The following is a 26,704-nucleotide window of genomic DNA, read 5'->3' on the forward strand; positions in this document are numbered from 1 at the left end:
AATTTTCTTGTCAATGTGTCTAAACCCATTGAAGAATGTAATGACCTCAACATATAAAACATTAATTGGGGATGTTGTGTTCCTTTTCATATTTTGTTTGAAGAGTTGGAGACAGGGTTATTATCATTATTAGGCTATAATACTTAAACATCGTCAAGAGGGGGTCAGTACAAAAAAAACCCCAACAACAACAACAGACTAACAAAATCAGCTTGACAAATATACACCTACAGTAGGCTGTTACTTTAGAAATGTTCTGGCATACTATTGATTTGAATAAGATTTAGACAATTGATAAAGGCCTGTACAGTTTTTTTCTACCTAAATCATTTAAAATGTTGATAAACTAATCAACTGAATAATCACAAGGTAAAATAAAATCGACAGAAGTGATGAAAAAAAAGTGTTTTAAAGTCTCCAAACTGTTCAGTTTTAATAAATAAATGAGAGGAGCTGGACACTGCTTCAGCTTATATTTTTACGTCACTGCCTCACAGTACATATTATGTTTCATGACACACATAAACATGGCGTAATAACAGCGTAGTATGCCACTCAGCGACTCTTCACTTTGTCTCTGCTGACAGTCTGCGGCCGCGCTCTGCCATTACAGTAGCAGGCACTCAGTAAACAACAAGACGTCACTTCCGCTTTAAGGTTGACAGCAAAACAACAAAAGCTGAGGCGATAAAAACATACACCAAGAAGCAGTTCTAAACGCCACTATAATAGGATGAAGGTAGGAGAGTCTTCGGTTTAACATGTCCGTGCACCTGTCCTCTCTGTATCGTTTTATGCGTATGTGTGTGTGTGTGTGCATTACTGTGTGCGCGCGCGCTTGTTTGTATGTGGTGGGCCAGAGCGAGCTGCCGTTATCTTACCTGCAGATGTACAATCAGCTCCTGTTAATGTTACTCTAAAAATGTCTCTTTCGCGTGTTATCATGACTCAGGTTAACTGTAAGAATAAAACTGAATTCAAGAATTCAAAATGGTGACAAACTGCGTCGGTAATATCAGATGAAGATGTTGTCCCCCTGTGTGATGATATTATAACAACAGTCAGTCAGTGAGTTGATAACATGTTTCCTTGCGACTCTTTATTTTTTTGTTGTTGAGGAAATTACGACTGCCTCTGCAAGTTTGTACTCATAAGCGCATTTAATTTTAGGGGAAACATATTGATTTTTAATATTTCTGACCTCACAGTCTTTTATTTTTTTTAACGTAACACATTGTATTTAAAGCAGAATTACAGCGGCCTGTTCCTTCATTTGTTTGGACTGCATGGGACAGAAAGCTCTCTAATTTTATTGAAATTAAGTTAATTATTAACAATGTAAACGTTTTTTTTATCTACAGCAAATGATGCAATATCATCATGACATGTACATATTTCTCTATGGATAACCTACAAGCATGACAGACACTTTATTGCTGCATCAAAACAATAGCCATTCAATTTACACACTAAGGTATAGAGAACATCGCTGCCACCATGTTATTATGGCTGCCACTGTTAATTATCATGTAGCAATGGCTAGCAGAGAGTACTCAGACCTATAAGAATTAGAATAAGTGTTTATCTGATGCTTGCTGACACAGCACATCTGGAGAGGTTTCCGGCTGATCTGCTGCGAGCTTAGCTTCTATCGCAACGTCAGAGTTGATTCAATGAGACTATACCACACGTATGAGTTACAGATATTAAAAAGAACAGTTGACAGTCTTGGTAGAGCAAAGATAAATAACTATTTATATATATCTACTACACAATATGTATTAATGGAACAAAACTCCCAACCTAAGCATGATGTCAAAGAAAGACAGAAGCTTTTTGAATTAAGATTGTATAGTGGTTTAGGTATATGTCAATGCGTCATGTTATTAAAACCTTCACACACAATGCTTTCTTTGGATAGGTCATTTAAGATCGCTGTTTTCTATGCACTCTATAATATTGTGAGTCTATGTTTTCCTTCAGGAGATGACTTCACAGCAAGAACTGGAGGAGGAGAGCAGCTCACCTTCTGTTAACTGTAACAACCACTACATCTGTGACGACAGAGAAGAAGAGGAAATTCTTCCTGACCTCCAAGAGGACCATCCACATGGTGAGAAACCACGACAACTTAAATCAGAAAATGTCCCAAATTCTTGTAGTAAATTCATGGCCTCAAATATCAATATGTTTGATATCAGAACTTTTTGACCTCTGCACCATCATCACTATAGGATAAATCTGCTTTTAGAGATGACAGAGAGTATTATTAACTTTAATTAAAAGGGGAAAAAAATAAAAATATGTACTTCTGTGTGCGGCAGCCTGTGTAGCTGTTTTTTTTATTTTTTTTTATTGTTTGGGCAATTCAAGTCAACAGCATTCTAGATCATGTTTACGTTTCCTCAGGCTTGTGTGATGACCACTTCACAAGAAGTCTACAAGCGTTTATTATTAGTGAGCAGTTTCACTTTAAACCCTGTGACATAAAAACATCTAAAAATTGGTATCTTTAGTGTACCAGTTCATGATGTGCATGGAGCTGGCCTATAAACGGACCCTACAATACATTCATAAGCCAGGAAGGAAATCTTCAGTTAAGAGAAACTGTATTACATTGACTGTATATTAGAACCTTCACAACAGGGCCTTAAGTCTCTAACTACACTCTTCTCCTCTGTCCCCGATGGTGGAAGGAACTTCTAAATTCCATTCGATCGGAGTCCCAAAGCACCTTTTAGAAAAAGCTAAAGACCCAGCTCTTTCATGAACACCTACACACTTCATAATGACCATAGTGATGATTATGATGTAGGTTTTGTTTGATAATGGAAATATTTTAGGATGGTTTCTATACTGGTTAAAGCTCTCAAGAGCAACTGTCAATGTGCTCCGCCTCTGTGCACGGCCTGTCAGCACCTGTGTGTCCAATCGGACTTAAAGCTGTTTATTTGCACTTGCTGACATGTTTCCTCTGTTCTAGATCCTTGCTTGTGTTGTACCTACTCTCTTCTGTACGTCACTTTGGATAAAGGCATCTGCTTCATGTTTTTGGACAACAATAATGAAAACTCCAGTTTAGGAGTGAGGTCACTCCTAAACTGCGAGGTCAAGTGACGCTTTAGCAAACACAAAGATACTCAGTCATGCCAAATGGTGTAGTTAATGACTGTTATTTTTTTGCCTCTGAATGAGGTTGTATTTGTGATGATAGCTGACTTGTGTTTTTTATTTTTGGACTCAAAGAGTGTGTGAAATGTACCGTCATTGCCACTTGACAAACACTGAATGAGCTAAAATCCTCGTATGATGAGCTCAGAAACTAAAATTTCTTTTAGTAGAAAATTGTCTCATATGAAGGTCCTTGAACAAATAGCTTGACAGAAATGTTATGTTTTCCATCTCTGAGTGAGCTTAAAGCCCTTGTCTCTGTCTCTGCTTTTCTCAGACACAGATAAAGATCACCCCATCCCAGAAGGAGGAGTTATGTGGAGAATGGGCGGCGGCCTGTTCAGCATGACACGGAACGTTGTCGGTGCAACCCTTGGGGGTGTCGCGTGGGTAGGATCAAAAAGTTTTGAGCTCACTAAGACAGCTGTTACCAGTGTGCCAGCAGCCAGCGCAGGTTTGGTCAAAGGAAGCGTCTCCATGGTTACAGGAAGTGTTGGAGCTGTAGGATCTGCGGTGGCGAGTAAAGTCACACCAAGGAAGAAGGACAAAGCTGACTGATGGACAGTTGGCGTGTGTGTGTGTGTGCGTGTGTGTGGATGTTTTTGTTTGTGTGTATGATGCAAACAAGAGCAAACTCTCTGAAGCTTTGAACGGATTCTCATCACAGCTCTCCAGATTAAAGCAGAGTATTCTTTCATACAGCAACAAAGATACAAAAGCAGCGAGATGTCAGTCAGTGTCAATGCAAATCTTCCTCTGAAGGGGGCATGACTGACAAGAATGCAACTGTGGGGCGGGGGAAAATAACATTTTATATATATTAATTCTTAATGAGCTAAACGACAGTGACAGTAATTCAATGTGTCATACGTAGCATTCTTTTTTTAAGACAAACGAAACCATTCAGTGAACTGAATTTGACGAGGACATGATGCTGGTCTCTTACAGTATATTGGTACATGGAGACGAGACAAGTTCCCCTTCTCATCATTGAGGACTTTGTCATTGCGTTTCAGGACTCATCAATGGGCTTTTATTCATGGGTGCTTGTTCTTTATGTGTGGGTTAGCTCTAAACAAATCATGAAGAGTAGCAAAGTCACAAAAAACACAAATATCCTTACCCAATAAGAATGGTGGTAAACTAGCAACTCCTATTATTCAAACTAAAATGTCTCTTTTTGTCATGGGAATCTGGTTGCTTGTAAGACAGCAATGTAACAATTTTTCAGTTTATATGGAAAAAAATACAAACTGAGCAGGTCAGCAGCACTGTATTTGAGCAATTCAAAACATAATGTAACATACACCCAGGATTAAAAACACTTAGACTTCCACTTAAAAATCATCCAACATTGTTATTGTAAGACGGCTAGGTCCTTCAGAAAAGCAGGAGAGTGTCCCTTGTTTTAAAATGAAGACACAGAGTACGATGAGGCATCTCTACTATTTTATGTTGTATTTAAAGTTGAGCCATCAGCTTTAAAGTGTGAATCGTTTCAAAGTAAAGTGTCATTTTTTGAAATTGTGTTAATCATTCGTTTTTTTCCCCTATAGGCGCATTGTAGCTAAGGCACTGCACTGACTGCAGCATCTCTCTATCGTCTTAGTGAAGGAAAAGAACGACACCTCTACCCCTTTGAATGTCTCATTTCAATTAAAAGAAAAACAAACAAACTCCCGAACATCTCACCTGACAAGTCAAAAAAGTGATCCACCTTGTGACAGCACACATTTACATTTTTTACCGTTCCATTTAGCTTTTCAACCCGTAAAAAGTTCCCCTCTCCGTGGATTAGCTAGTGCTCTAACCTTTGATTTACAAGACCCTTTTTTTTTTTGCATCCACACAGGAAGTAAAACACTTTGCTGGAGAGAGCAAAAAAAAAAATTAAAACACAAAAGCATAACAAAAACAGTTTTGAAATCCACAGTGATTGGAATTTCAAACATGCAATCAAAATTTAATTAACTATTGAAATTCAGAAATTAATCATAATTTTAAGAATTAAGCACTTGACAGCCCATATTTAATATTTTTTTTTTACTGTCTGATGTAAGGAACTATAAACCATATTGACTGTAAAGGAACAACATCACTCACTCCGTCCCCACCATGTGTTGGTGGTTCTTAACTTAAACCATAATGACATCATTGTATTATGTTGGATATGTAAGATAGAATTAGGGAGAATAGATTTTACAAGCAGGGTACATTTGAGTTGAGAATTCAAATCACCAGAAATAGAGAACAGGGTTTGAAAATGACTATCAGCTGAAAGTTTGTTAAAACAGATAAGCAATAAATAAAATTAAACTATATCAAATCTATATTTTAGACCACGTTTACTATAATACAATATGAAACGCCACCCTATGAAACCCCACAAGGCACCAGTTATATCTAGGTTTAGTTATGTACATATGTCAATTCTTTTAAAGTAAAGAGTAATTTTTGAAAACTTGCATGATTTTGAAAGCAGCAATCCCTTAGTGCCCTGACTAAAACCCTCTTCCCGCTATGCTCCCACAGAAGCCACGCCCCTCACTTTACATGCACACGTAGCATTGCTCCAGAAGCGGACCTCAGCTCATCGCTTCGTTGTGTAGAAATTAGGTCATGTCCCGTCTCTTTCAGCAGTAAGTAAACAGTATAAACTTCATCACTGGTGACGCGCTTGGAGTGCGGGATAGTGCACGCAAGGGAGACAGGGTTGATTGGTTGATCAAATTCGTACCTCGTGGCAGTTTTTACTGTCTTATAACTGCTTCAGATGACAGATTTTCTTTGTTTCTTTTTCAGACTACATGAAATATTAATTTCTGTCAGGACCAAAAGACAGCTCAAACGAGAACCTATCTTGTATCTTTGATTCCAATAGTAACCATATTTGGATGCGGGTTTAAAATAGCTATCCAACATCTTTGTGCAACCAATGTGAGTCTCCCCCTGCAGGACATGAGAGAGGGTACATTTGTGCTGTTGCATCACTTTTAAAACCAAACTGCTACAGCCACTGCATATACTGTCCAGTGTTTGGTTCTTGGATGTGAAACCCAATATGGCTCTGAATCTCTTTGAAGCACGGAATAAAGCAGTTTACTCTCTAGCTAGAACAATGTAGATGACTGTTATCACTTTGAAGGATATCTGTGATGATTTAGATAATCCTAGGTTGAGGTTTTTTTGTGTGTTACAGTCTGATGCTGATAATCTGCCAAATATATACGTTTAGGATGGACAGTAAGTAAATTCAACTTGTGCTTTTTGTCTTAGGAGGTACGTTGGTGTTACAATTTATTCTGTTTTCGTTTGACAATTTGTGCCATCCCGTTTGTAAATCATCATTACTATTTGTCTGGGTTTTGTATGTATCTAGGTGCGCAAGTGAAAAAGTATTCTGTGATAAAAAACATTGCATGCCACACATCTTATATTGCTTTCAAACTTTCAAAGGCAGCGTGAACTTTACATTACACCGTACGCGAGTGCTTGCTGAAGAAATTATCTGTAATCCATTTGGTAAGCTGTGCTCACTTGCACAATTACATTCATTATTTTTAAATCATTTAGAGACTGCTGGCTTTACTGTTGTTGGTTAGATGGTTAATTTCCACACATTCAGTGACAATACACTGGTCTGGCCAAATAGAAATTGGAGATTTTGTTCAATGGTTTTTAGCCAATGTCTGACAGAATAGCTCTTAATAATTAATGCAGGGAAAAATGATTTTTCCTTTTGGTTTGAACATAACTTAAGACTGTCTGTATTGCAACTTCAGTCAAAATATATTTCTCTGAAGCATTACCTTTTGAGACAGTTTCCCTTATAAGCAGTTTCAGGACATAGAGTGTTTCTAGAAGTTACCAGCCTATAAAATAGTTTTACTTCTAGATCTACAGTTAATTTAATTTTGAATGGATCTTTCTCAGCTTAACACTTCGCCTTGATTCAAATGTTACTCTTTGTCTGTGTGTAGTTATTTCTTGCAGCCACACATTTTAAGATTAGCTCAAACAATGTCAAAGCTATATTTTTAGGACTCTGCTTTGGACTGTCTCTGCCTCCTGTACATCTTTGATTTCACAAGAAATAAAAAGACACAAAACAGCTGCAAAATGGTCTGTAATACATAAAAAAAATAAATGCATCTGTTCATAATAGCATAGTATGCAGCTGACTTTCCTGTCCCTTATAATGTGATGGATTGACGACCGAACTCTGTTTGCATTTGTGCGAATTTTGTAAATGGAATGTTTAAATGAACCCGACATTTTTTATGAGAAAATAAAATCATTCTACATTTGCTGCATGCCTCAGAACTGTGTTTTTTCCTTTCATTTATCTCTTTATATTTCTCTTTTTTCCAAATGCTAAAACCTAAAGACTTGCAATTTTCTGATTAGATAGAATACAATAAAAGTGTATTCTTGTAATGGAAATATATAAGCAGTGCTGGAGACTGTTTTAAGCTTTTATAAATGCATTCATAAGGGTTGATAAAATCCTTATCTGTGAGTTTAAGCATTCATAACCTTTCGCAATCTTAGTGTTATAATCAGTGACAATAATGCATTATGAAGGTAAAGTTTATAACACATTATACGTTAATGCAAAACTTACTACAGGGTCTTTTGAATTCTGGGTCTTATAACACATTGTAACTCCCACAACTGTGTCCAGTTCTATAGGTTCATAGAGATCTGATTCAGTGCAATGTAAGAAGTCATAACTTACATAATTTTCAAATGGAAGACTGTCTTATGTGTACATTTCACAAAGAAGGTATTTGTAAGGTTGCAAGGGTTCCTATAGTGTGACCATTTGGAGTTTATTAATCTCTAACATCCACAACTTGGATGATGCAGCATTATATTCCATTTACACCTGTTTGGAAAATAAATAAAAAGATTTGGACTAAAACAAATGAGAACTTAACAGCCAGTATGACTCCCTCGATCAATGTGGACAAACTCAGCTAAAAGGGGGGAATAGCTGTAACTCTAATAGACATTCATTTGGTAGCTTATTTAAAACAGGTTGGTTAATAATAACCTGGTAGGGCAGAAATGAACCAGAATAACCCAGATCAGAAAGAAACAGATCGAGACAATGACACCCACACTCCTCATGTTTTATTGATCAACACTGATTTACACTTAACACCTGTATCAGTGACTTTGAAATGTAAGCATAGTCCAAACCAGTAACTCCCCAGTCCACCGCAGCAATGATACACCTCTGGTGTTCAAGGGGGGAAAGCACTCAAGACTTATGCAAAATGGTAGAAAAGCTGGCGAACAGAACAGAAAGTCACAGTCAGGACGAACTATTGAGCGGACAGAGTTATGGTTTAAATCTTCTACACATCCATTTGTAACAAACAAAATATCTCTCCAGACAGTTTCAACCAGCCTCAGAGTTAATCCTCTGATTGAACAACACATTGAAGTTAGTATATACTCAAGGTTATTTAAAGTAAGGGCTAACTGCTGTTTTAATACATTCAGACTAGTTATTGGCTGAGCACATGGACGAGATTTACTCACCAGCTGACATTATTATTTAACAGTTAAATTGATAAAGAATGAAAATTAAATCATGTTTTCATTGTAGGCCTGAGGACATTTGTCGACATGATTTTTTTCTGTAATATACAAAGTGTTAATATTCTCACAATGTCAAAAAATAGAAACCTCACTGCTTCAGAAAATATCGCTCCATCTTGCTTATTCACATCAATCAAGCAATGTTTGTAAAAGCATTCTATGTTGCTTTATTATCAAAAATTAAAACTCTAAATGTTGGTTAAACAGGTAATGAAGAGCAGTTCAGTCAGTGACTTAAGAGAAGAAATTGAAGAAAACAGAAGAAACTGGCAATGACTTGTTTTGATGTGCTCATGTTTCATTTAAGACATGGTGGAAGAATCAAATCGTCATAAATTTGTGATCTATAAGAATGTGAACATGTATTTACATTTAAATTGTCTGTGTATTGTTTTCAGATGGTTTTGAATCTGTACAAAAAACACCTTCACCTTGTTTTACATAAGTGAAAATATCTAGAAGCTGTGGTTAAAATTTAGTTTATTACGAATTTATGGATGAAAAGACTGCAACTTATCTGGTCTTGACACGACCTGGTATGTATGCCACAGTTTATTAGTAGTTTTTATCAATGATTATATGGTGTGAGTAAGGCAAGGCTGATCAGGGATCTGTGAAACCCCATCATATTTATTTTGACAGTCAAGACTACATACAAAATTGTGCAGTTGCACAAGTACTAGCACTAATCATAATTGGCAAACGTCTTATTTGCCAATTATGATTACTGATTAGATGTTTTTTTCAAACCAGAGACACCTTCTCATGGCTCTCTTAACAAAACACCCTCTGTTTACAAAAATGTGAATTTTAAATGCTGAACGCTTTAGTTGCTGGTCTATCTGCATCAAATAGTTTGATGACTTTGCCATAATGACAATGAGTTTACCATAACACAACATCACCAACAAACTACCATAAGTAACTAGTCAAGGAATTGGTAGATCAACTCCTTTGAGCTTACTAACCTTTAATGTCAGATCAGTCGCTTAGCAGGACGGTGCTGATTGGTGATTTTGGAACCGTTTCCTACTTTTGACAGTTGAAACACGGATAAATGTGTAACTTGAACTGGACCGCTTGGTGGAAATGAGGCTTAAGAACAATGTGTAACAGCTGTAACTGCATCTTAATCAAAGACAAAACTGTAACATATCTGTTGTGATCATGAAAAACCTCTAGAATCCAAATGTAAGCTTGTTATTTGAAAACACAAGCCATTTTATTCAGTGTACTTAAATGCTTTTACCGCCATTTTTTGTACTGAACTTTCAATGTTAACATTGACCCCAAAATGTTAAACCGAAGATTTACAAAATCCCAGAATCTTTCTTACGTGATAAATAGATTTAAATACAATGACTTCGTGATTGTGCTGTATTAATTGCTGCGAAATGGATTATATGCAGACTTTCGACTTCAGACTAAGAATGAGGAAATTCATTTTCATAGCACTGTCCAACTGAGAATAGCCACCATTATGTAAAAATGTACATTTGTAAAATGGCTGTAACCTTTGTAGAGGATTAGTCATGGGTCAGGGTGGTAGATAGATAGATAGATAGATAGATAGATAGATAGATAGATAGATAGATAGATAGATAGATAGATAGATAGATAGATAGATAGATAGATAGATAGATAGATAGATAGATAGATAGATAGATAGATAGATAGTCAGTAAAACAGCTTCAATGATGTAATGTGCTTCATAAACTATAGTACTGCCTTGATGGATGGTTTCATATAGTATGTATAGGATGGATGTTCAGTTGTTTAAAGAAATGGGAGGAACGTCCTGTCCTCCACCAAAGAGTGTGAGAGATTTCTTAGTTCTCTAGGGTGGAAAACTTTCTTGTATCCAAGGTGCTCAAGCACAGGTTTGCAGGCATTCTGGGTGTACACGACCATGTCAAAGGACAGCTTCACCCTCCAGTTCTCTGCATTAGCAGCAGAGTCCCGAACTGTGGTGAACTTCTGCCTTGACGACAGATCACTGGTCCCCCGAGTGTTGTTGATGATCCAGCCCTCTACACTGTGGTCCAAATCAAGACCAAGGAAAGTGTAAAGCTCTCGAGCCTTCTGGAATGGAAACCTGGCCAGGTCTTCATATCTGACCCAAGGATAGGGAGGGGCGAAAGGAACATTAATTGAAAATGGTAACTTATAGATGGCACATCAATGGGTGTTATATTATTGTTGTTCTATTATTTGTCTGTAACAAGGTTGAGTCCACTGTTGCGTTTTAATTCCATCTTGATATTGCCATGGGTAACTGTAGTTAAGTCCCTGCCTTTCTGTATGACGGTGATCTTTGTCACAAACCATTTAGATTGCCAATAGACCCCTATTGAGTGTATTGTACCAGGAGAGCATCACCTTTTTGGTTTAGCAAAAACTGACCTTTAACAGTCTAATCTCTCTTGTTCACCTAAGAAGAACCAATCTGACCCTGATGTTAAGCTGGGGGGTCAAATAGTGGCGACACCACTTTGTAGAGCTTCGAAGAGCAACATGGGAATCTTTATCAATATGAGAATCTTACTTTAGAAGTTGCTTTAGCATATGGACTTCCACGCACTGAATTGGCTTCAATGTTATGGCATGATGATGATCCAAAGAGTAACACTTCAAAAGTTCTTGGGCATGGGCCGAGCGACATTTAGTCCGCTGGTTTTCAGAGCACATAATTCAACCTCTTGGAATCCTGGGTTTGTGACATCACAAACCCAGGATATCACTGATCCAAGCCGATTGACTCGTTGTAGCAAGCACAAGCTCCCCTCTGACTTATTGTACCATTCCCAATTTGATAAAAGGGGAGGGACATATTGAGAACAAACCTGAATGACGGACCAATTATGAGAGAGCAGATCTGCTGACCAGTTACTTCAGACTTGGCACATGTGGGGACTTTTTTTCAAAAATGTTTCTGTATGTTAGTGGGGGATTCTGAGCGTTAGTTGTTTTGTTTAGTGCAATCAACGGGCACTTGTTGGACCAACCTGTATTTTCAAGAGCTCAAACTGCTTTCAGGCTTTATCCCCTAGTAGTGAGTTAATGAATAAGGGCAGTAGGTTTCTTTGCCGTGGGCAAAGTGGTCCCATTTTTTAATCTTAATTCATTTGATAAATTACATAAAGGAAGTAGAGCCTAATCATTGGCTAAAACACAACAACAAACTACATACAACACAGATACAATAAGATGCTTCTTATTTCAGCTGCGCCTCCCAATTTTCTATCTGGCTACAATTAGATAATGATGCCCAAAGGTGCACTGACCATCACTTTCAGTTTCACTTCTAAAGTCACCTTTGTAACTGATTTCCTTCCAGTAGTTTCGTATAACAATTTTAACAATATTATTTCAATATTTTAACAATATTAATCAGAATTGAGCACTAAGACTTAAACTTAAAGCGTATGTTTCTTGAAAAAAACAGTTGCATCTCAGGTTCACACTCATCTTCCAACAATAACCTTTATGAACAGTTCCAGTCTGGTTTCTGCCCTCTTCACAGCACAGAGACAGCACTGCTAAAAATCACCAATGACTCATCACAGCTGACTCTGGACTTTTAACCATCCTCATCCTCCTTGATCTTAGCGCAGCCTTTGACACCATCTCTCACAACACACTCCTTGACAGACTTGCCTCATTGGAATCACTGACACACCCTTGCACTGGTTTTCATCTCATCTCTGTGGTCGCACTCAGTTCATTCAACTTAAAACCTTCAAATCCCAGCCATTTCCAGTCACTACCGATGTTCCTCAGGTTTCTGTCCTGGGTCCCCTTCTGTTCATCATCTACCTCCTTCCCCTTGGCCATATCTTCTGTAAGTATAACAACCAGTTCCATTGCTAAGCAGACCCAGCTCTACCTGTCCACCAAACCCACCTCCTCCCTCCCGCCTACTTCCCTGACTGATTGCCTGCAAGAAATGAAATCCTGCTTCTCCTCCAACTTCCTCAAATTAAACAGTGACAAAACTGAGCTTCTTCTCATTGGCACAAAATCCACAATTTCAAAACTTGACAGCTTTTCACTTCCCATTGATCACTCCACAGTCTCTCCCCCTCCCCCCCAGGTTAAGAGTCTGATAATGAGTCTACATTACATTATCATTCCAAGCTCATATCAATAATGTCACCCGGTCTGCATATTTTCATCTACGCAACATTAATCGCCTCCACCGATCCCTCACTCCCAACTGAGTGAGGGATCACATCACTCCTGTCTTTCAGCAGCTTCATTGGTTTCCGGTTAAATTTGATATCAACTTCAAAATTCTGCTCCTTACCTTTAAGGCCATCCATAACCTCGCCCCTCCGTACCTCTCTGAACTCCTGCACATCAACATACCCACCGTACCACCTTCACGCCTGTCCACCATGGGGTCCAGAGCCTTCAGTCGATCTGCCCCCCACCTCTGAAATTCCCTCCCACCACACATCCGTAACATCGACTCTCTCCATTTTTAAATCTTTTTTAACTGGCATTATTCTGTCTGATCATTACCTTCTTCTCTCCCCAGTTTCATAAATAAACATCCTGTAATTTGTCTTTTTAATGTAAATTTTATTGATGTAATTGTGACTTTGCTTTAATATATCTTTTGTTTTCATCTCTTTGCTTGGTACGGTGACCTTGAGAGTTCTGAAAGGCGCCTTTAAATAAAAGCATTAATGCATTATTATTATTGTTAGTATTATTACATGGAAAAAACAAACAGTTACAGTTTAAATAAAATCCCTGTCGTTCTCACCTGAGCAGCATGTACCTCCCTCTGAGCCAGGCAGGTCTGGACAGGAGCCCGGTGGACACAGACCTCAGGAAGTCCTCACACACTGTGTTGATCTGTCCCAGGTCCAGGTTGTGGGGACGGCGTCCGGTTGCTCTCCACAGACGCCACAGACGGTAAGTGTCTCGAAATGTCTCGATGCGGGATGCCAGGATGCCGCGTGGATCTCGAACAAGCTGGACCACCTGATGGTGACCCCCCCCAAAGAATGAAACATACAGGAATAGACAAATGGCTTAATACACCCCCATATGTGTGAATGTATCTGGCTTGTCTCCCAGAAAAAAAACAAAAAATAAAAAAACAATACTGTGGGAGAGAAAATGTTAAACGTGATAAGAATACTGATACTTTAAGCAGAATTATGGTCTGTTCAGACTTAATGTGAAGAACATTTATTAAAAGACTACACACAAAGCCAATAAAAAACATTCAGTCATTTGTCATCAACTTTCCTGAATTTATATCCAGGAATGATCTTTTAAAATAGAAATTACAAAACTGTGTCTTAATTAAGTTAGCGTAGCATCTTTTTGACCCATGTTAAATAGAATCTTGACAATAAAGTTCAGATTCAAACGGCTTGTATCTCTGGTGTTGGTTGCACTTTTCGATTATTATAATGAACCCAAAGCAGAAACATTTCAATGACCTGGAGTTTTGACCTCAAGAGGCTGCAAGCAACAATTCGTTAAAAAACGTTTAAAATCTGTTGTTGCTGCCATTGCATTCAATGCATAATAATGAAACATATAGCTTTCTTCTGCCTCCATCACAGTCAAGTAAATAGGGAGAGGAGGTAAAAAACGATGGGATTCAGGATTGATTGGGTGGACAGCCAACAGTTCACACAAGAAGTTAATTTTATGGAAAAGCAGAGCCACAATTTACATTCTTTTACGTTATTACGTTTTCATTCGGGTTTTATATTTAATTTCAAAGCAGTCTCACAGATCACTTGATCTTGTTTGCCTCTACTTAGCTCCTTTAAACCTCTCTGTGGTCTGCAACCTATGATTTATATGCTCTATAAAACGTTGTGTGCTGTTTAGTGAAACAAAGTGGCATGTTTTATAAATGACATTGTTTATCATCATCTGGGGAAACACTACTTTAACAGTAGGAAATAAATTATACAGAGGCTTCACTTGGAGTCACTAAAACAGATTTTCTTGTGATTTACTAGCAGCCAATGGGAATTTAAGTTTGACAAAATAACACTACCATGATGCAGATGTGTAAAGAGTAAAAGTACAAGGCGGAGAAAACAACTCTTAAAATATTTGATTGTGTTCCAGACAAGATGCAATCTCCAGTGATGCAAAATGTAGACACTGTGGAAGTGCAAAAGAACTGTGTGTCCTTGAGTGACTGCTTGAGCCTGACTGAAGAAGCCCCGGAATATACATCCACACCCATTAAAATGACTGTTTTTAGAGCAGAAATAAACATGTTTAGAGTCTGGTTCAAATAAAGTTCTTTGAATAGTTTATGTCTTTATGACTTTATAAAGAATAAGAGATGTTCATAATGAGGTGCTTAGCTAACCTGACTGACAGGGAGGCACAGTCTCGCTGTTTGTCGAGAGTCTTAAGACACACCCCAGCTCCAGCTTTTCGGCTGGTGTGAGGTTGACTGAACGATGGGTTGAGACAGCATTTGTTATATGGCGACTGCAATTGACGGGATTCAGGTGCAAGCCGATTTGATTGTTTGCTACACTTTAATTCACAGATATTTTGGATAAATAAATCATCATTGGAATAATGTGGAAGGGAGTTCGTATATCATTTGCACGAATAATGTTCTGGCTGTTTTTTCTTCAGTCCACACAGACTGTTTCCTACACAAAAAAATCATGCTGAAGCATAATTCTTCAATTCAGCTCATATAACTAACTGAAAAGAGAACCCCATGTACAGGTACAGATTCTACGGTTTATTTAGAATCACACATAAATCTGCTGCTTAGCCCGGCCTGGCCTACACTGTCACACCAATCAGAGGATAAAGACATCGCACCGCCACAGCTCTGCGAGCCATTGGTGCGTATGTGGTCATGTGTCTGAACATGTGTTTGGAGAGACTGTGTTCTTTGCCACTGCATGTTCAGTCAACACCAATTTACAACCTTATTGATTGGCTGTTCAACCATCTATCATCCAGTCCATGATGTACTTGGCGAGTGAGGAGCTGTCAAATATGACTATCTGACTCAATGTTGACCCGTCAATACAAAAACCAGTCACACAGAAATAATGTGCTGCTCACTGTTTCTAGTTATCGGGATTGAAAGTGTCAGCAGTCCTGATGATTAACGAGTTATTGCAGGAAGTCTAGATGTATGGAGAGGAGGTTGAAAAAGAAAAATCGATATTTCAGTGTTGTAAATTAAAAACATGTTTTTTAAAATTTCTTAAAACTCAGAACTCCCCCCACCCCCAATTTTTACTGAATTCACACACTTTCAAGAACTTTATTTACAAACATGTATAGAAAAAATATAGAAAAAAAAGACTCAAGAAAAACCCAATGCATCAGTCAGAACATTGCCATTCACTTTAGCCTGCTAGCACTTTATCCAGTGTAGTTATATAAACACAACAACAGCCTGGTGACATGAAACACTAAGACATTAGTTGTCAGGAAATGTTAAAAAAAAAATTTAAATGAAGGATTTTTTTCTGATTAAGTTGAGTTTTACCAAAAGCAAGAAACTCGTGATGGCTAGCATTGGCTCAGCACTCGAGCGTGAAGCTTCGTATTAGTGCCAAATGTATGTAAAATGTATGTTTCTCTGATATTGTTAGAACATATTTTTTCTAAGCACAATTTCGACTAGTTATCTTAGTTTCAAGTCATCATTTTCTCTACTCAAGATCGTCTTAAGTTAAAATTACAAATGTTAGACAAACAGTGTAAAACTGTTATGAAAGTTGCATTAAATGTGATGAAAATAGTAAATGTGATCTCTACCTTCAGGTTGAGTCTCGGGTCCTGGATCAGGGCTCTGAGGTCACTGATTTGGGGAATCCGGACGGTCTTGATGGCTGCATGGCGCTTTGCTCTGCAGGTGTCAGCAGCCAGCGACAGGTTGAGCGGCCCACACCTCCTCACACACTCCCCCTCATCAGCCAACACCAGACTCTGAGCCTCCAGGCCAAGAGGAGCCTCACAAACAGGGGGAGTGCACAGAGACCGGCCTACAAACCGGGACACACAGAGTATGAAAAATGTCATTCCATTATCATCCCTGCAGAAGAAATATCATAATGTGCATGAAAGTCAGTGCCCCATACTGGCTCCTCGTCTGAACAGCTTGTCAGTGGAGTGGTTGGAGGGACGGGGTCTTATGTAACTCTCCAGACTGCTGAGCTGACAGTGGTACAGGGACCTCAGCATCTCTCTGGCTGCTCCCAGCATCACCCTCCTCTCAGCCAGGTTCTTGCTCTGTGACAGCCGTGGGAGAAGAGCCAACTGGACATGGTACAGAGGCTCAAACAGGTAGAATACCTGGGATATGAAAAAATAACAAGACAATATATCTGACATTTTTTGACACTTCACACAAACTGCAACAAAATTACATTTTTGTTCCAAAAACAAGTGCTTGGATCTTTGCTGAGCTGAACAGGAGTGTGAAACTGTGTTCAGTTATTTGATGGTAACTCTCCAAATTCTAAAGGATTGGAAGTGTGACCACCAACAAAACAAACTGTGAAAAAAACAAAATGAAAGTATGAAACATTATCTAATGAAGGTTTTGGTGCAAACAACACATTTTGTTTACTGCACGTCAATATAGAGGCCTGTTATCTTTGAGCTGTATTTAATTAAAAAAAAACAACAACAAGAAATCCACACAAAAGAGACCCAGTTTAGGACAAGATTTTCCATTTTTTAATCAAATTTTTTATTTTTAACATTTATTTTTGGGCTTCATAGCCTTTATTGTGGAGACGGGACAGTGGACAGTAGGGGTGGGCGATACATCGGGTTTTTAAGCTAAATCAACATCATTTAAAAGATACAGGGTGATACAATATTGTTAATATCAATATAGTTTATATTACATGAGAAGATAATGCATTATATTGCGTTGCACACATCTTTTCTAGAGCTGCCAGTTTACCTGTTTCTCGTCTCACTGTCTGTCACTCTTTACCCACTATTAACACCTGAATAAAAAGCTGTGTTTATTCTATAATGCAAAAAAAAATTCTATCCAATTTTTTGTACTTAATTAGGAGTAGTAGTTTGTCTTTCATGTACATGCTTTACAATGTAGAGATATCAGGTTTGGTCCATATCGCCCAGTGGACAGAGTTGAAAATTTCATGAGCGAGAGAGTGGGGAATGACACAGGTCGGACTTGAGCTCAGGCCGGCCGGCTGGACGACCACAGCCTCTGTGCGCACTAACCGAAAGGTGCTGCCAAGATTTAGAATTTTTAAAGGTTTATTTTTTTGGGTTTTTAATGCCTTTATTGGAGAGACAGGACAGTAGATAGAGTCATAAAATGGGGGAAAGAGAGTGGGCAATGACATCTGGTACTTTGGGGCTCTGTACATTTTAGAAATTGTAATTCCAATTTGTAAATTGACTGGAGGCCATTTTAATGCCAATAATTACATAATAATATATTTTCATAAACCAGACATGAAAACACTGGAAAGACCATGTCAATAAATTATTTAAGGTTAATTTTGGGATGCTGTGAAGAGTTTATCACAGTATCTAGGTACTAGGCCCTGAATATTGGCCTTCCCTTTTCAAAGTTATCATGGTTTGTTTCAAGAGATATGATGCAAACAGTAGCAATACCGGTGTGCAGCTATTTGTTACATTTTTGTTATGCTCTATTTAAAATCCAACACCTGAAATGTGTAGCATATCACCTGGACTATATACTGTTTACTTGGCAGTAATGGCAAAAACAGACTGGAGCATGTATATCGCTTTTTTGGTTGTCTGACGACTTGAAGCGCTTTTACGCTGCAGGTCCCATCTACCCATTCACACACTTCTAGTAGCGTCTGCTACCTAAAGTGGCCATCAGTATCATGCACATTTATACATCGCTGCCATGTGGCTGCAGGAGCTGGGGCTCAAACTCCCAAGCGTGCGGCTGAGAGACGAAAGACTCTCAGACTGCAAATATATCATCACCTAAATGTTTCATCATGATTAAGTTTTAGTTAACACCTTCTCTTTTTTGTTTGGGAATCATACAGCTAGCAATGTTAGACAGAGAATCATAAAGATTTGAAAAGAGTGGAAAACGCTGACACATTTCAGCCTAACAACCTTTGTCAGGGCGTTATTTAGAGTACTGCATAGGTGTGCTGGGAATCAAAAATATTTCTAAGGTTTATTCAACAAGATAACATCCTTACCTCTGGATGTTGGTTAAACAGCTGACCCACAAAGGAGGATCCACTCCGTGTCGTAGCCAGAATGAGGATATGGATTCTCTTGTTGGCATTACCCGAGTCAACAGAAGAGGCAGAGGAGGAGGGTGTCCGGGCCGCATCGCAGCCTTGGTCTGAGCCCTCGATTCTTTGCCGGCCAAATTTTGTCAGATCTTTAAGGCTGCAGTTGACTGCATGGCCCGTAGGTGCCAAACCAACAGAATACAGCAGGCTTAGAGGCTTGGTGGAAAAGGTGCGGATAGCCGTGTACTGGATAGCGATAGATGCTAATGCAAGCAGCATCACAGACTTCCAAGAACACTGCATGGTGGCTTGACTTATGCATCAGGACGCCAAGGCAGAGACGGCTAGACAATGGGTCAAAGACAGAAAAAGGACAGGAGATAAAGAGACCTGGAGACTAAAGGTTTAGTTTCTCTATAGGGCACCAATACATACAAAGGATAAACAGGTCTCACCCAGGGCGACATAAATCAATTACATTTATATACAAACAGTACATTTATATATTTTTGTCAGTCACATTTTGCATGACAGATTATTTTAAACACAAGCCAGTATGAGGTTGTCTGGCAAAAGCCATCAGCATGAATATTTTCCTCTGGTCCTAATGTTGCTTCAGATATTGTTAATCCAAGCTCTCTGTCACTGTCTGTCTCTTTTCAAAGACAGCCTTTACAAAGCATGAGTCTTTCCTTTTTCAAGGTTTGGATTAACTCTTTCCCCGCCAGAGAATTCTAGAATGTTTGCCAGCCAGCGCCAGCCTTTTTCACCATTTTCACCAATCTTTCAAGACTCACAGAATATTTTGTTCTTTGAATATGTAAATATTGAATACATCAAAAGAAAGATCAGAGCCTCTGCTTTCATATACAAAAAACTATTTTATTCAAACTTCATTCAATCTTTTTTTATCAGCACTTGAATATTGGCCATTTTCACAAAAAAAACACATTCCGGACAAAAAGCTGAGAAAACAGCACTTTTGTAAAACACACTTATTTTCAAGAAAAAAAAGTGATTTTGAGTTTACATTTGGATTCTTTTTACTTTCATTTGCCAACTACAGTTATATTTTAAAATAAATAACTAAAATAAATAAAAATCATTACATAAAATTATTAATTTTCTTTGAATAGTGTAGCACTACAACATTTACAAACTACATTATACATTTTTCTTCTCTTATACACTCAGAAATACTTTGTTTTTACAAACACTTAAATATCATTATTATTTTCAATAATAAAACATTAGTTGAACAAAAGCCTGATCAAGAGAGACAACCGTGTCTCCCAGGGAAGTGCCTTCTCTGCAATAGGGTTTCATGTTGTAACAGTACTCTGTGTCAGAATCGCAAAGGATGTAGGATTTGAACCCATATTTGACAGGTTTTTGGGGATCGTACACCCTGAACGCTAGCCGTCCACACCACAGAAGCACACCCTCATCAATGCAAATGTTGGTGTTAGGTTGATACATTTGACTGAATTTAGATATAAGGTAATATAAGACAGGGCGGACTTTGTACAACCTGTCAGTGCTATTTGCTGGCCTTGATTCATAATCATTGGAGTGTAGAAATCTCCATATGATTTCAAACCGGTTGCGGGACATGACCTTGTTGAAGTAGGGGGTGACCAAAATGTCATCTGTAGACCAGTACATTTCAAGGTCAGGCTTACGAATGATATGATCAAGAGCAGCAGCATCATTTAGAGGTCCAGGATTCTCAGTGAGCTGCCAGTTCATTTCTTTCCACATCAGATTAACTGGACCAGGACCTGCACCTGGCTGGTTTACAGACCCTCTTGCTTGGTCACCAGGTACTTGACCTCCACCACACCCATAAGATCCACAGGTCCGACCTCTGCCTCTTTGCTGTGTTCGACCTGTAAATAATTAGAAAGACATTTTTTTTATTCAACAGTGTGATGTGCACAAAGAGAGAAACGTTATTTTTCGGCCTCTTCATATCACATCTTACCTTTTTCACCTTGAGTAGTTCTGTATAAAGGACACCTGGGCCTTGAATCCCTGGACTCTGTGTGTAAAATGACAGTAAAATGTCAAACAAATATTCATTTGGTAAATAGTTTGTGTACAAAATGAAAGCTAAATTATTTCTTTTTTTATCTTCTCTCTCAAGTTAGCAGATGCTCTTGTCTTGTAGTATCTAATAATCATACAATCCAAGTAACATACTATCAAACTAAATAAAATATGTTATCATGACTCACCTCTTGCACCTACGTGTATGTCTGGACCTTGGAGACCTGGACCTTGGAGACCTGGACTCTGTGTCTGGAAATTACAATAAAATGTCCGTCAAAAATTCGTTTTGTACATAGTTTATGTACAAAACTGAGAGATATGTTATTTCGACGTCACGTTATCTCATGAATTATCAGATGCATATGCTATCACGGTGAATCAAAAAATAACGTGATCATATCTTACCTCTGACACGTCCTGAATCCCTCCATTCACTGTCGCCGCTGCTGTCTTCATCCAGATCAGTTTCACGGAGGTCAAAAAATGAATTATCAGAGTCTGTATCGATAATTAACTCTGTAGTTTCCGCAGCCGAATATCTCCTTGCTGGCGCCGGCATGTTTGTACTGTTCAAGAGCTTTTATCTCATATCTATACGGCTAATGTTGACTTTTTGACGCGCGTCAAACTCACATACAGACTGATAGAACACCGCCCGCTGGAAAATAAGGACGAAGAAAATGTTTGTTTTTTTTCTCTCTACTTTCCCGCGGGTGGTCTTGTTTGTTGGTTTTTGACCCCACAGTCCTGTAACTTTTTCACAATGTCCGCCAGAGCGCCCCCTATCGTATTACACTGAAAACACCAATTGACGGAATATTCCGTCAATGGCGGGGAACGGTTGGGTTCCAAATGACGGAATATTCCGTCAATGGCGGAGAATGAGTTAATATGTTGTTGTATAGACATTCAGGAAGGCAGAATCTCCGCCAATATTCGATACAGTGAAACTGCCACTCATCTGAGACAGATGGCCAGGCACTCTGCAGCTGACAGGGAGTGTTGTGATGGTTCGTGTCAATCTAAGAAATCCTGGCACCAGTCCTAACTTACTGATCTGCAAACCATGCAGGGAACTCAGTCAGCCTCAAGTAGCTTTAACGGTGAAACTGTGTGAGCACAATTCCTGAAGAATATGGAGAAATTAACCTAAATGTGTGCCTCTGGTCCCAGACACTAGGTTTTCTGTATCTGCTAGATATTTAAGATTTTATTTCAAATATGAATTTCATCATTTCATTTAGTTAAATAAAAAATCTCCAATTGCTGATAATATAGTCAAGCTGACTACAAATAAAGTCATACTGTTCAGAATACTCCTATCAATTATAAAACTTTAGCTAAGGTCTGGTAAAAGAAAAAAGTAAGCCTATCAGCGAAGAATGATCCTACTTTATATTAGGTTTTTATCTTTAATATTATAATTATTAAAAGTAGCCTATAAGCAATTACAAATTTAAATTTGCATCAGAAAATTAAAAACCCTCCAATTGTAGCCTACTTAAAGTGTAAGACAAAAAGGATCCCTGATTTAAATCCTCATAGCCTCCCTGACATCAGTTCAAATTCTCCTTTAAACACTAAAATAAAGGGGGAAAACAGACACAAAATTTACACACCCTAATATGCTACCGATGATATCTGAATCCTAGCCTTACACCCTCCTGTCATGATACCAAGGCTCAATATGTCGGATATTCCGCGAACAACGCTTCATATCTAGCTGTCAGTAATTAAACACACAGCTTACTGTTGTTGTCATTGTCATCAAATACAGTCTAAATACAGTAATAGGTTTTTGGACAGCTTGGACTCCCCTTAAAACTAAATATTAGCTGACGTTCATACTAACACAGCACGACTTTGTTTTCAACATGCCGTCATTCCCACCACATCTACCGAGCCACCCCATCTCTGAACACCGGACACATCGACACCTCCTCCGGGCCCCGAAGGTGCGTTTATTTACCTATTTTCTGTGTCGTTGCAGTCAGCTGGAGGCGACGAGTTAAGGCTCAAATATCCTTGCTGTTGAACCTCGTTGACGCGTAAACAAACGGCTGCGTTTACGTTTCCATAATTGCCGTTAGCTGTGGAGGCGACACGACGGTACTGTTACCGGGAGCTCCACCGGAGCTGTCTGTGGTCCGCACATGGAGGGAGGAGGACACGACCCAAATATTTACATTCGTGTGTTACAAATCGTGACGACCGGTATCCATTTTTACACACAAGGCACTGGACGAATGCAGATAATATGTGGTGAGCACAGCACAGGTCTAACACTGCTCTGTCTGTCTCCACCGTGCGTCAACACCTCTTTCCCTCTCTCACACAGTCTCTGCCCCCCGTCTCGACCCTCGTTATGATTCTCATGTTATCAAGTACAGGGGCGTTGCTTGGAAATCTGGGCCCCATCACTACCCCCCCATCTCCCCCCACAAGGAAAACACAGCCAACCCCACATCATAAATGAACCTGAGCTTGTATAGCGCTTTATCAATCATCGGACAACTAAAAGCACTTTTACACAGCTGCTCACACTTACCAACAAACACCTGTTTACACACTGACGGTAGAGACTGCTATCTACAGTGACCATCAGAAGTATCTGATCTCTATATAAATGTATATTACTTAATGAATTTGATCATCAATCAAATGTCTGACTTGACGCATCTCAGAATCTTTGGTATTAAGTCTCAGACACAGGAAAGCGAAACACAATTTGAGCTCATTTCCAGAGATGCAAAAATGTGTGAACAGGTTTTAATCCTTCATTGATACAGTCAGTATCAAAGTAAAGGTCAGAGTTGATTCTTTCTATGAGGGGCTGGCTCTTGAAATTTCAAACCACTGGAAAAACCAACACAGGTGACTGAGACCAGATATCAGGACCTTGGACAGTGATGGCACCACAAATAGAGTTCAGAGCTGAAGTTCAGGACCCTGGACAGCGGTAGATAATATGTCACTTTGTCTGACACTGTAAGCGCCTTCTTTACGCCGAGGGGAACTAAGATATATTCATATTTATTTTTGATGCTGTCTTGTGCAGAGTTTGTGTCATACTATCAGGTGAAAAACTTTTTTTTTTATTCCTTTTCAGTCAACACCTCCCAAAACCTTCCTCCTCAGCAATGCTTCTATATAATGTCAAGTTTGTCAACCAGGACAATCATGTACGGTCATGTCATTTTGACTTGTTTCTCCAGCCTGTTCACATTCATATTGGCATTTCACGTTAATTGTCTCCGCTTATTTCAACACCACATGAATACTGTTTAATGTCAGCTTTAATAAGCAGATGCAGAATTCATATTAGCGTCTCATTGAAATCTTCTGTGAAAATGTTTCTAGTATACATCAGGGCTGTCCAATACAAACCCTCTGACGGATAAGTGACTTTTCTTGTAAGGGTAAAATTAGACAAATCATTTTAGTATTGACCATTTTCCATCTTTAAATTGTGAGATGTTTCATTTTTCTTTGCCATTGTATGTACTGCAGTGTGTATGAGCACTGAAACATAAAACATTAGTATATTCTGGTGTGGCATGATTTGATGAGAAACGCAAAGTAGCTTCAATTTAGACAATTTAGATTTATGTTATTCATGAACAAACTCAATGTCATTTGGATTGTCTTTGCTTCTGGTTTGAAAAAGGTTATTTAAGTCCTTACCCAAACCCATGCCCAACCCTAACCCAATTTAATCCATGCATAATAATCACATATAATGACGCATGACTTATTGTAGAGCTATTGTCTTTCTAATGTACACAGGGTAATACAGAAATAGAAAAGTTATCAGCACCTATGATTTCCTATTGACTGATTCTTTGATACAATCATTGGCTAAAAAAATAAAATAAAAAATAATTTTTTCAAGTTATCGTTTGTTTGAATGTCTTACAATGTGGGACCACCATGTGACGCTTCTTTTTTACTATAGCACTCTAAAAGGTAAGATAGGTCTGCATCACATCAGCCACTTTTACATGCAGGGTAACAAACACACTGATGCATGATAAGATACCTCAGTGGATTACATTTGATTTATTGTATGAATTTATTCATCGAATAGGGACAGAGTACATGAATCAACATTCAGACAGATGTACCAATGTACCAATTGGGTAACAAATAACCTCCAAAAAGCATGAGACAGTCACTGTAAAGTTACCATGGGGAGATGCATCAGTGTTGGTTCTCTATCAGCTTTTTTTAACATTATATTTAGATCACTGATGTTGACTCTCCAATAAACTGTGGGGCTATATTTCATTGATGTGATGCTCTGAAGGTAAAGCCCCCCTGAAAAAATGTGGTTTTCCTGAGTGGGATTGTGCAGTCCCCCCTTAGCAGCACCTCGAGTGGTTGTGTTTGTGACAGATTTGAAGCTAGTGAATCCAGAGAATCTGAATCTTAATGTTTTACAAGAACAAAGATTAACCAAATGATAACAGCAAACACAAGACGATTCACCCCTTAATGTATGGAAATTTGAAAATAAACAAACTAACAGGGGGTAAAACAAGAAAAAAAAAACAATGGTAAATTGTTTGTTACATCTTGCTGTATTGTTGATCCTCCATGGTGCACTAGCACAATATTACCAGCAGAGGTCAGTAATTATTTGTAAATGTTTTATTATCTGCTGCTCATCCACTTTGTAGAATATTTTAAGTCAGATCATGCTACTGGCCTATAAGCAGGCTTCATATATAGAACCTGATTAAACTGCTTTTTGGTGAATATAAGATTCCAAATGAGAGGATGCTGGAGAAGAAAAAAAACACATTTGAATATTATTGATCCTTAAAAGGCTGGACTGCGATAATGACTTGATTGACACAACGTTTTGTTACTACTTTTAAACCAAAAATGCTTGAGATATCATCCAAAATAGTGAGCATGCTGTTTATTCTCCTCATCAGTAGTTTGTCAAAAGCCAAAAGCCGGTCTTTATTAAACATCACTTTGAGGAACTTCTGTGTTGTGATCATTTTGTTGAACGCTGTATAGACAAAGTGGTACTACATATTGTAACTTTCCACTAATTTTTTTCCTGAACATGTTACAGATGTGTATTCTGTGCTGTGCAGACTCCTTTGCTTTTGTAAATCATAAAGATGCATCAGTATTCATTATATTGCTCCTCACAGGCGCTTTAGTGCTACTACAAAAAATGTTGCACTTTGATTTATTTTTTTTCATCTGGCAATTCATCAGATCTCTGGCTGGATATGTATCCGAGAACAAAGCGAACAATTGATCAATTACGAGAGAGCAGATCAGCTGACCAATCAGATCAGACACGGCACATGTGGGGACCCTGGTTTTTTTTGTGGTTTTTTTCTCTTCGTGGGGGATTCTGAGCGTTAGAAATACAGGCAGATGAGAGCCTGCATGGAACGGCAGTAAATGACAAAGATTGTGAACGTACATAAATTAGATGTATGAACCCCAAAAAGAGCATAATATGGGACCTTTAAAACCATGTTGGCTTGGTTGTTTTCTTGTTTTAGTTTTCATTTATTCCCGAGTGTTGCTTGTGTGTATTAATATTCCTAATTTGGTATTTAGTGTTTTTGGTTTCATTTGGTAATTAGTTATCCTTGTGTTTC

At 38.5% G+C, this 26,704-nt stretch overlaps 2 protein-coding genes across 2 annotated transcripts; one reads left to right on the top strand and one right to left on the bottom strand.

Annotated features, from left to right (window-relative positions):
- The first annotated feature begins 616 nt into the window (after positions 1 to 616).
- Positions 617 to 7,484, top strand: LOC306824847 (transmembrane protein 263-A). Its single transcript, XM_079345224.1, has 3 exons — positions 617 to 739; positions 1,984 to 2,113; positions 3,449 to 7,484. The coding sequence occupies exons 1-3, from the start codon at positions 734 to 736 to the stop codon at positions 3,727 to 3,729; spliced, it is 417 nt and encodes a 138-aa protein (XP_079201350.1). The 5' UTR covers positions 617 to 733; the 3' UTR covers positions 3,730 to 7,484.
- Positions 7,485 to 9,391: 1,907 nt separating this feature from the next.
- On the bottom strand, positions 9,392 to 23,431 carry chst1 (carbohydrate (keratan sulfate Gal-6) sulfotransferase 1). Its single transcript, XM_079345296.1, has 6 exons — positions 23,044 to 23,431; positions 18,984 to 19,366; positions 16,887 to 17,100; positions 16,564 to 16,790; positions 13,553 to 13,773; positions 9,392 to 10,894 (listed from the first exon to the last, which is right to left on the bottom strand). The coding sequence occupies exons 2-6, from the start codon at positions 19,323 to 19,325 to the stop codon at positions 10,558 to 10,560; spliced, it is 1,341 nt and encodes a 446-aa protein (XP_079201422.1). The 5' UTR covers positions 19,326 to 19,366; positions 23,044 to 23,431; the 3' UTR covers positions 9,392 to 10,557.
- Between the last annotated feature and the right edge of the window lie 3,273 nt (positions 23,432 to 26,704).

Source organism: Symphodus melops (genome assembly GCF_947650265.1).
Source record: "Symphodus melops genome assembly, chromosome: 6".
NCBI lineage: Eukaryota > Metazoa > Chordata > Actinopteri > Labriformes > Labridae > Symphodus > Symphodus melops.

What these genes read in the sequence shown, in the direction of transcription:
- chst1 (XM_079345296.1), bottom strand. Translation starts at nt 19,325, where the DNA reads ATGCAGTGTTCTTGGAAGTCTGTGATGCTGCTTGCATTAGCATCTATC. An exon ending in GCTGTTCAGACGAGGAGCCA is followed by an intron (nt 16,791 to 16,886) that starts GTATGGGGCACT and finishes CCCGGTTTGTAG; the next exon opens with GCCGGTCTCTGTGCACTCCC. An exon ending in GGGAGGTACATGCTGCTCAG is followed by an intron (nt 10,895 to 13,552) that starts GTGAGAACGACA and finishes TCCTTGGGTCAG; the next exon opens with ATATGAAGACCTGGCCAGGT.
- LOC306824847 (XM_079345224.1), top strand. An exon ending in CCAAGAGGACCATCCACATG is followed by an intron (nt 2,114 to 3,448) that starts GTGAGAAACCAC and finishes TGCTTTTCTCAG; the next exon opens with ACACAGATAAAGATCACCCC.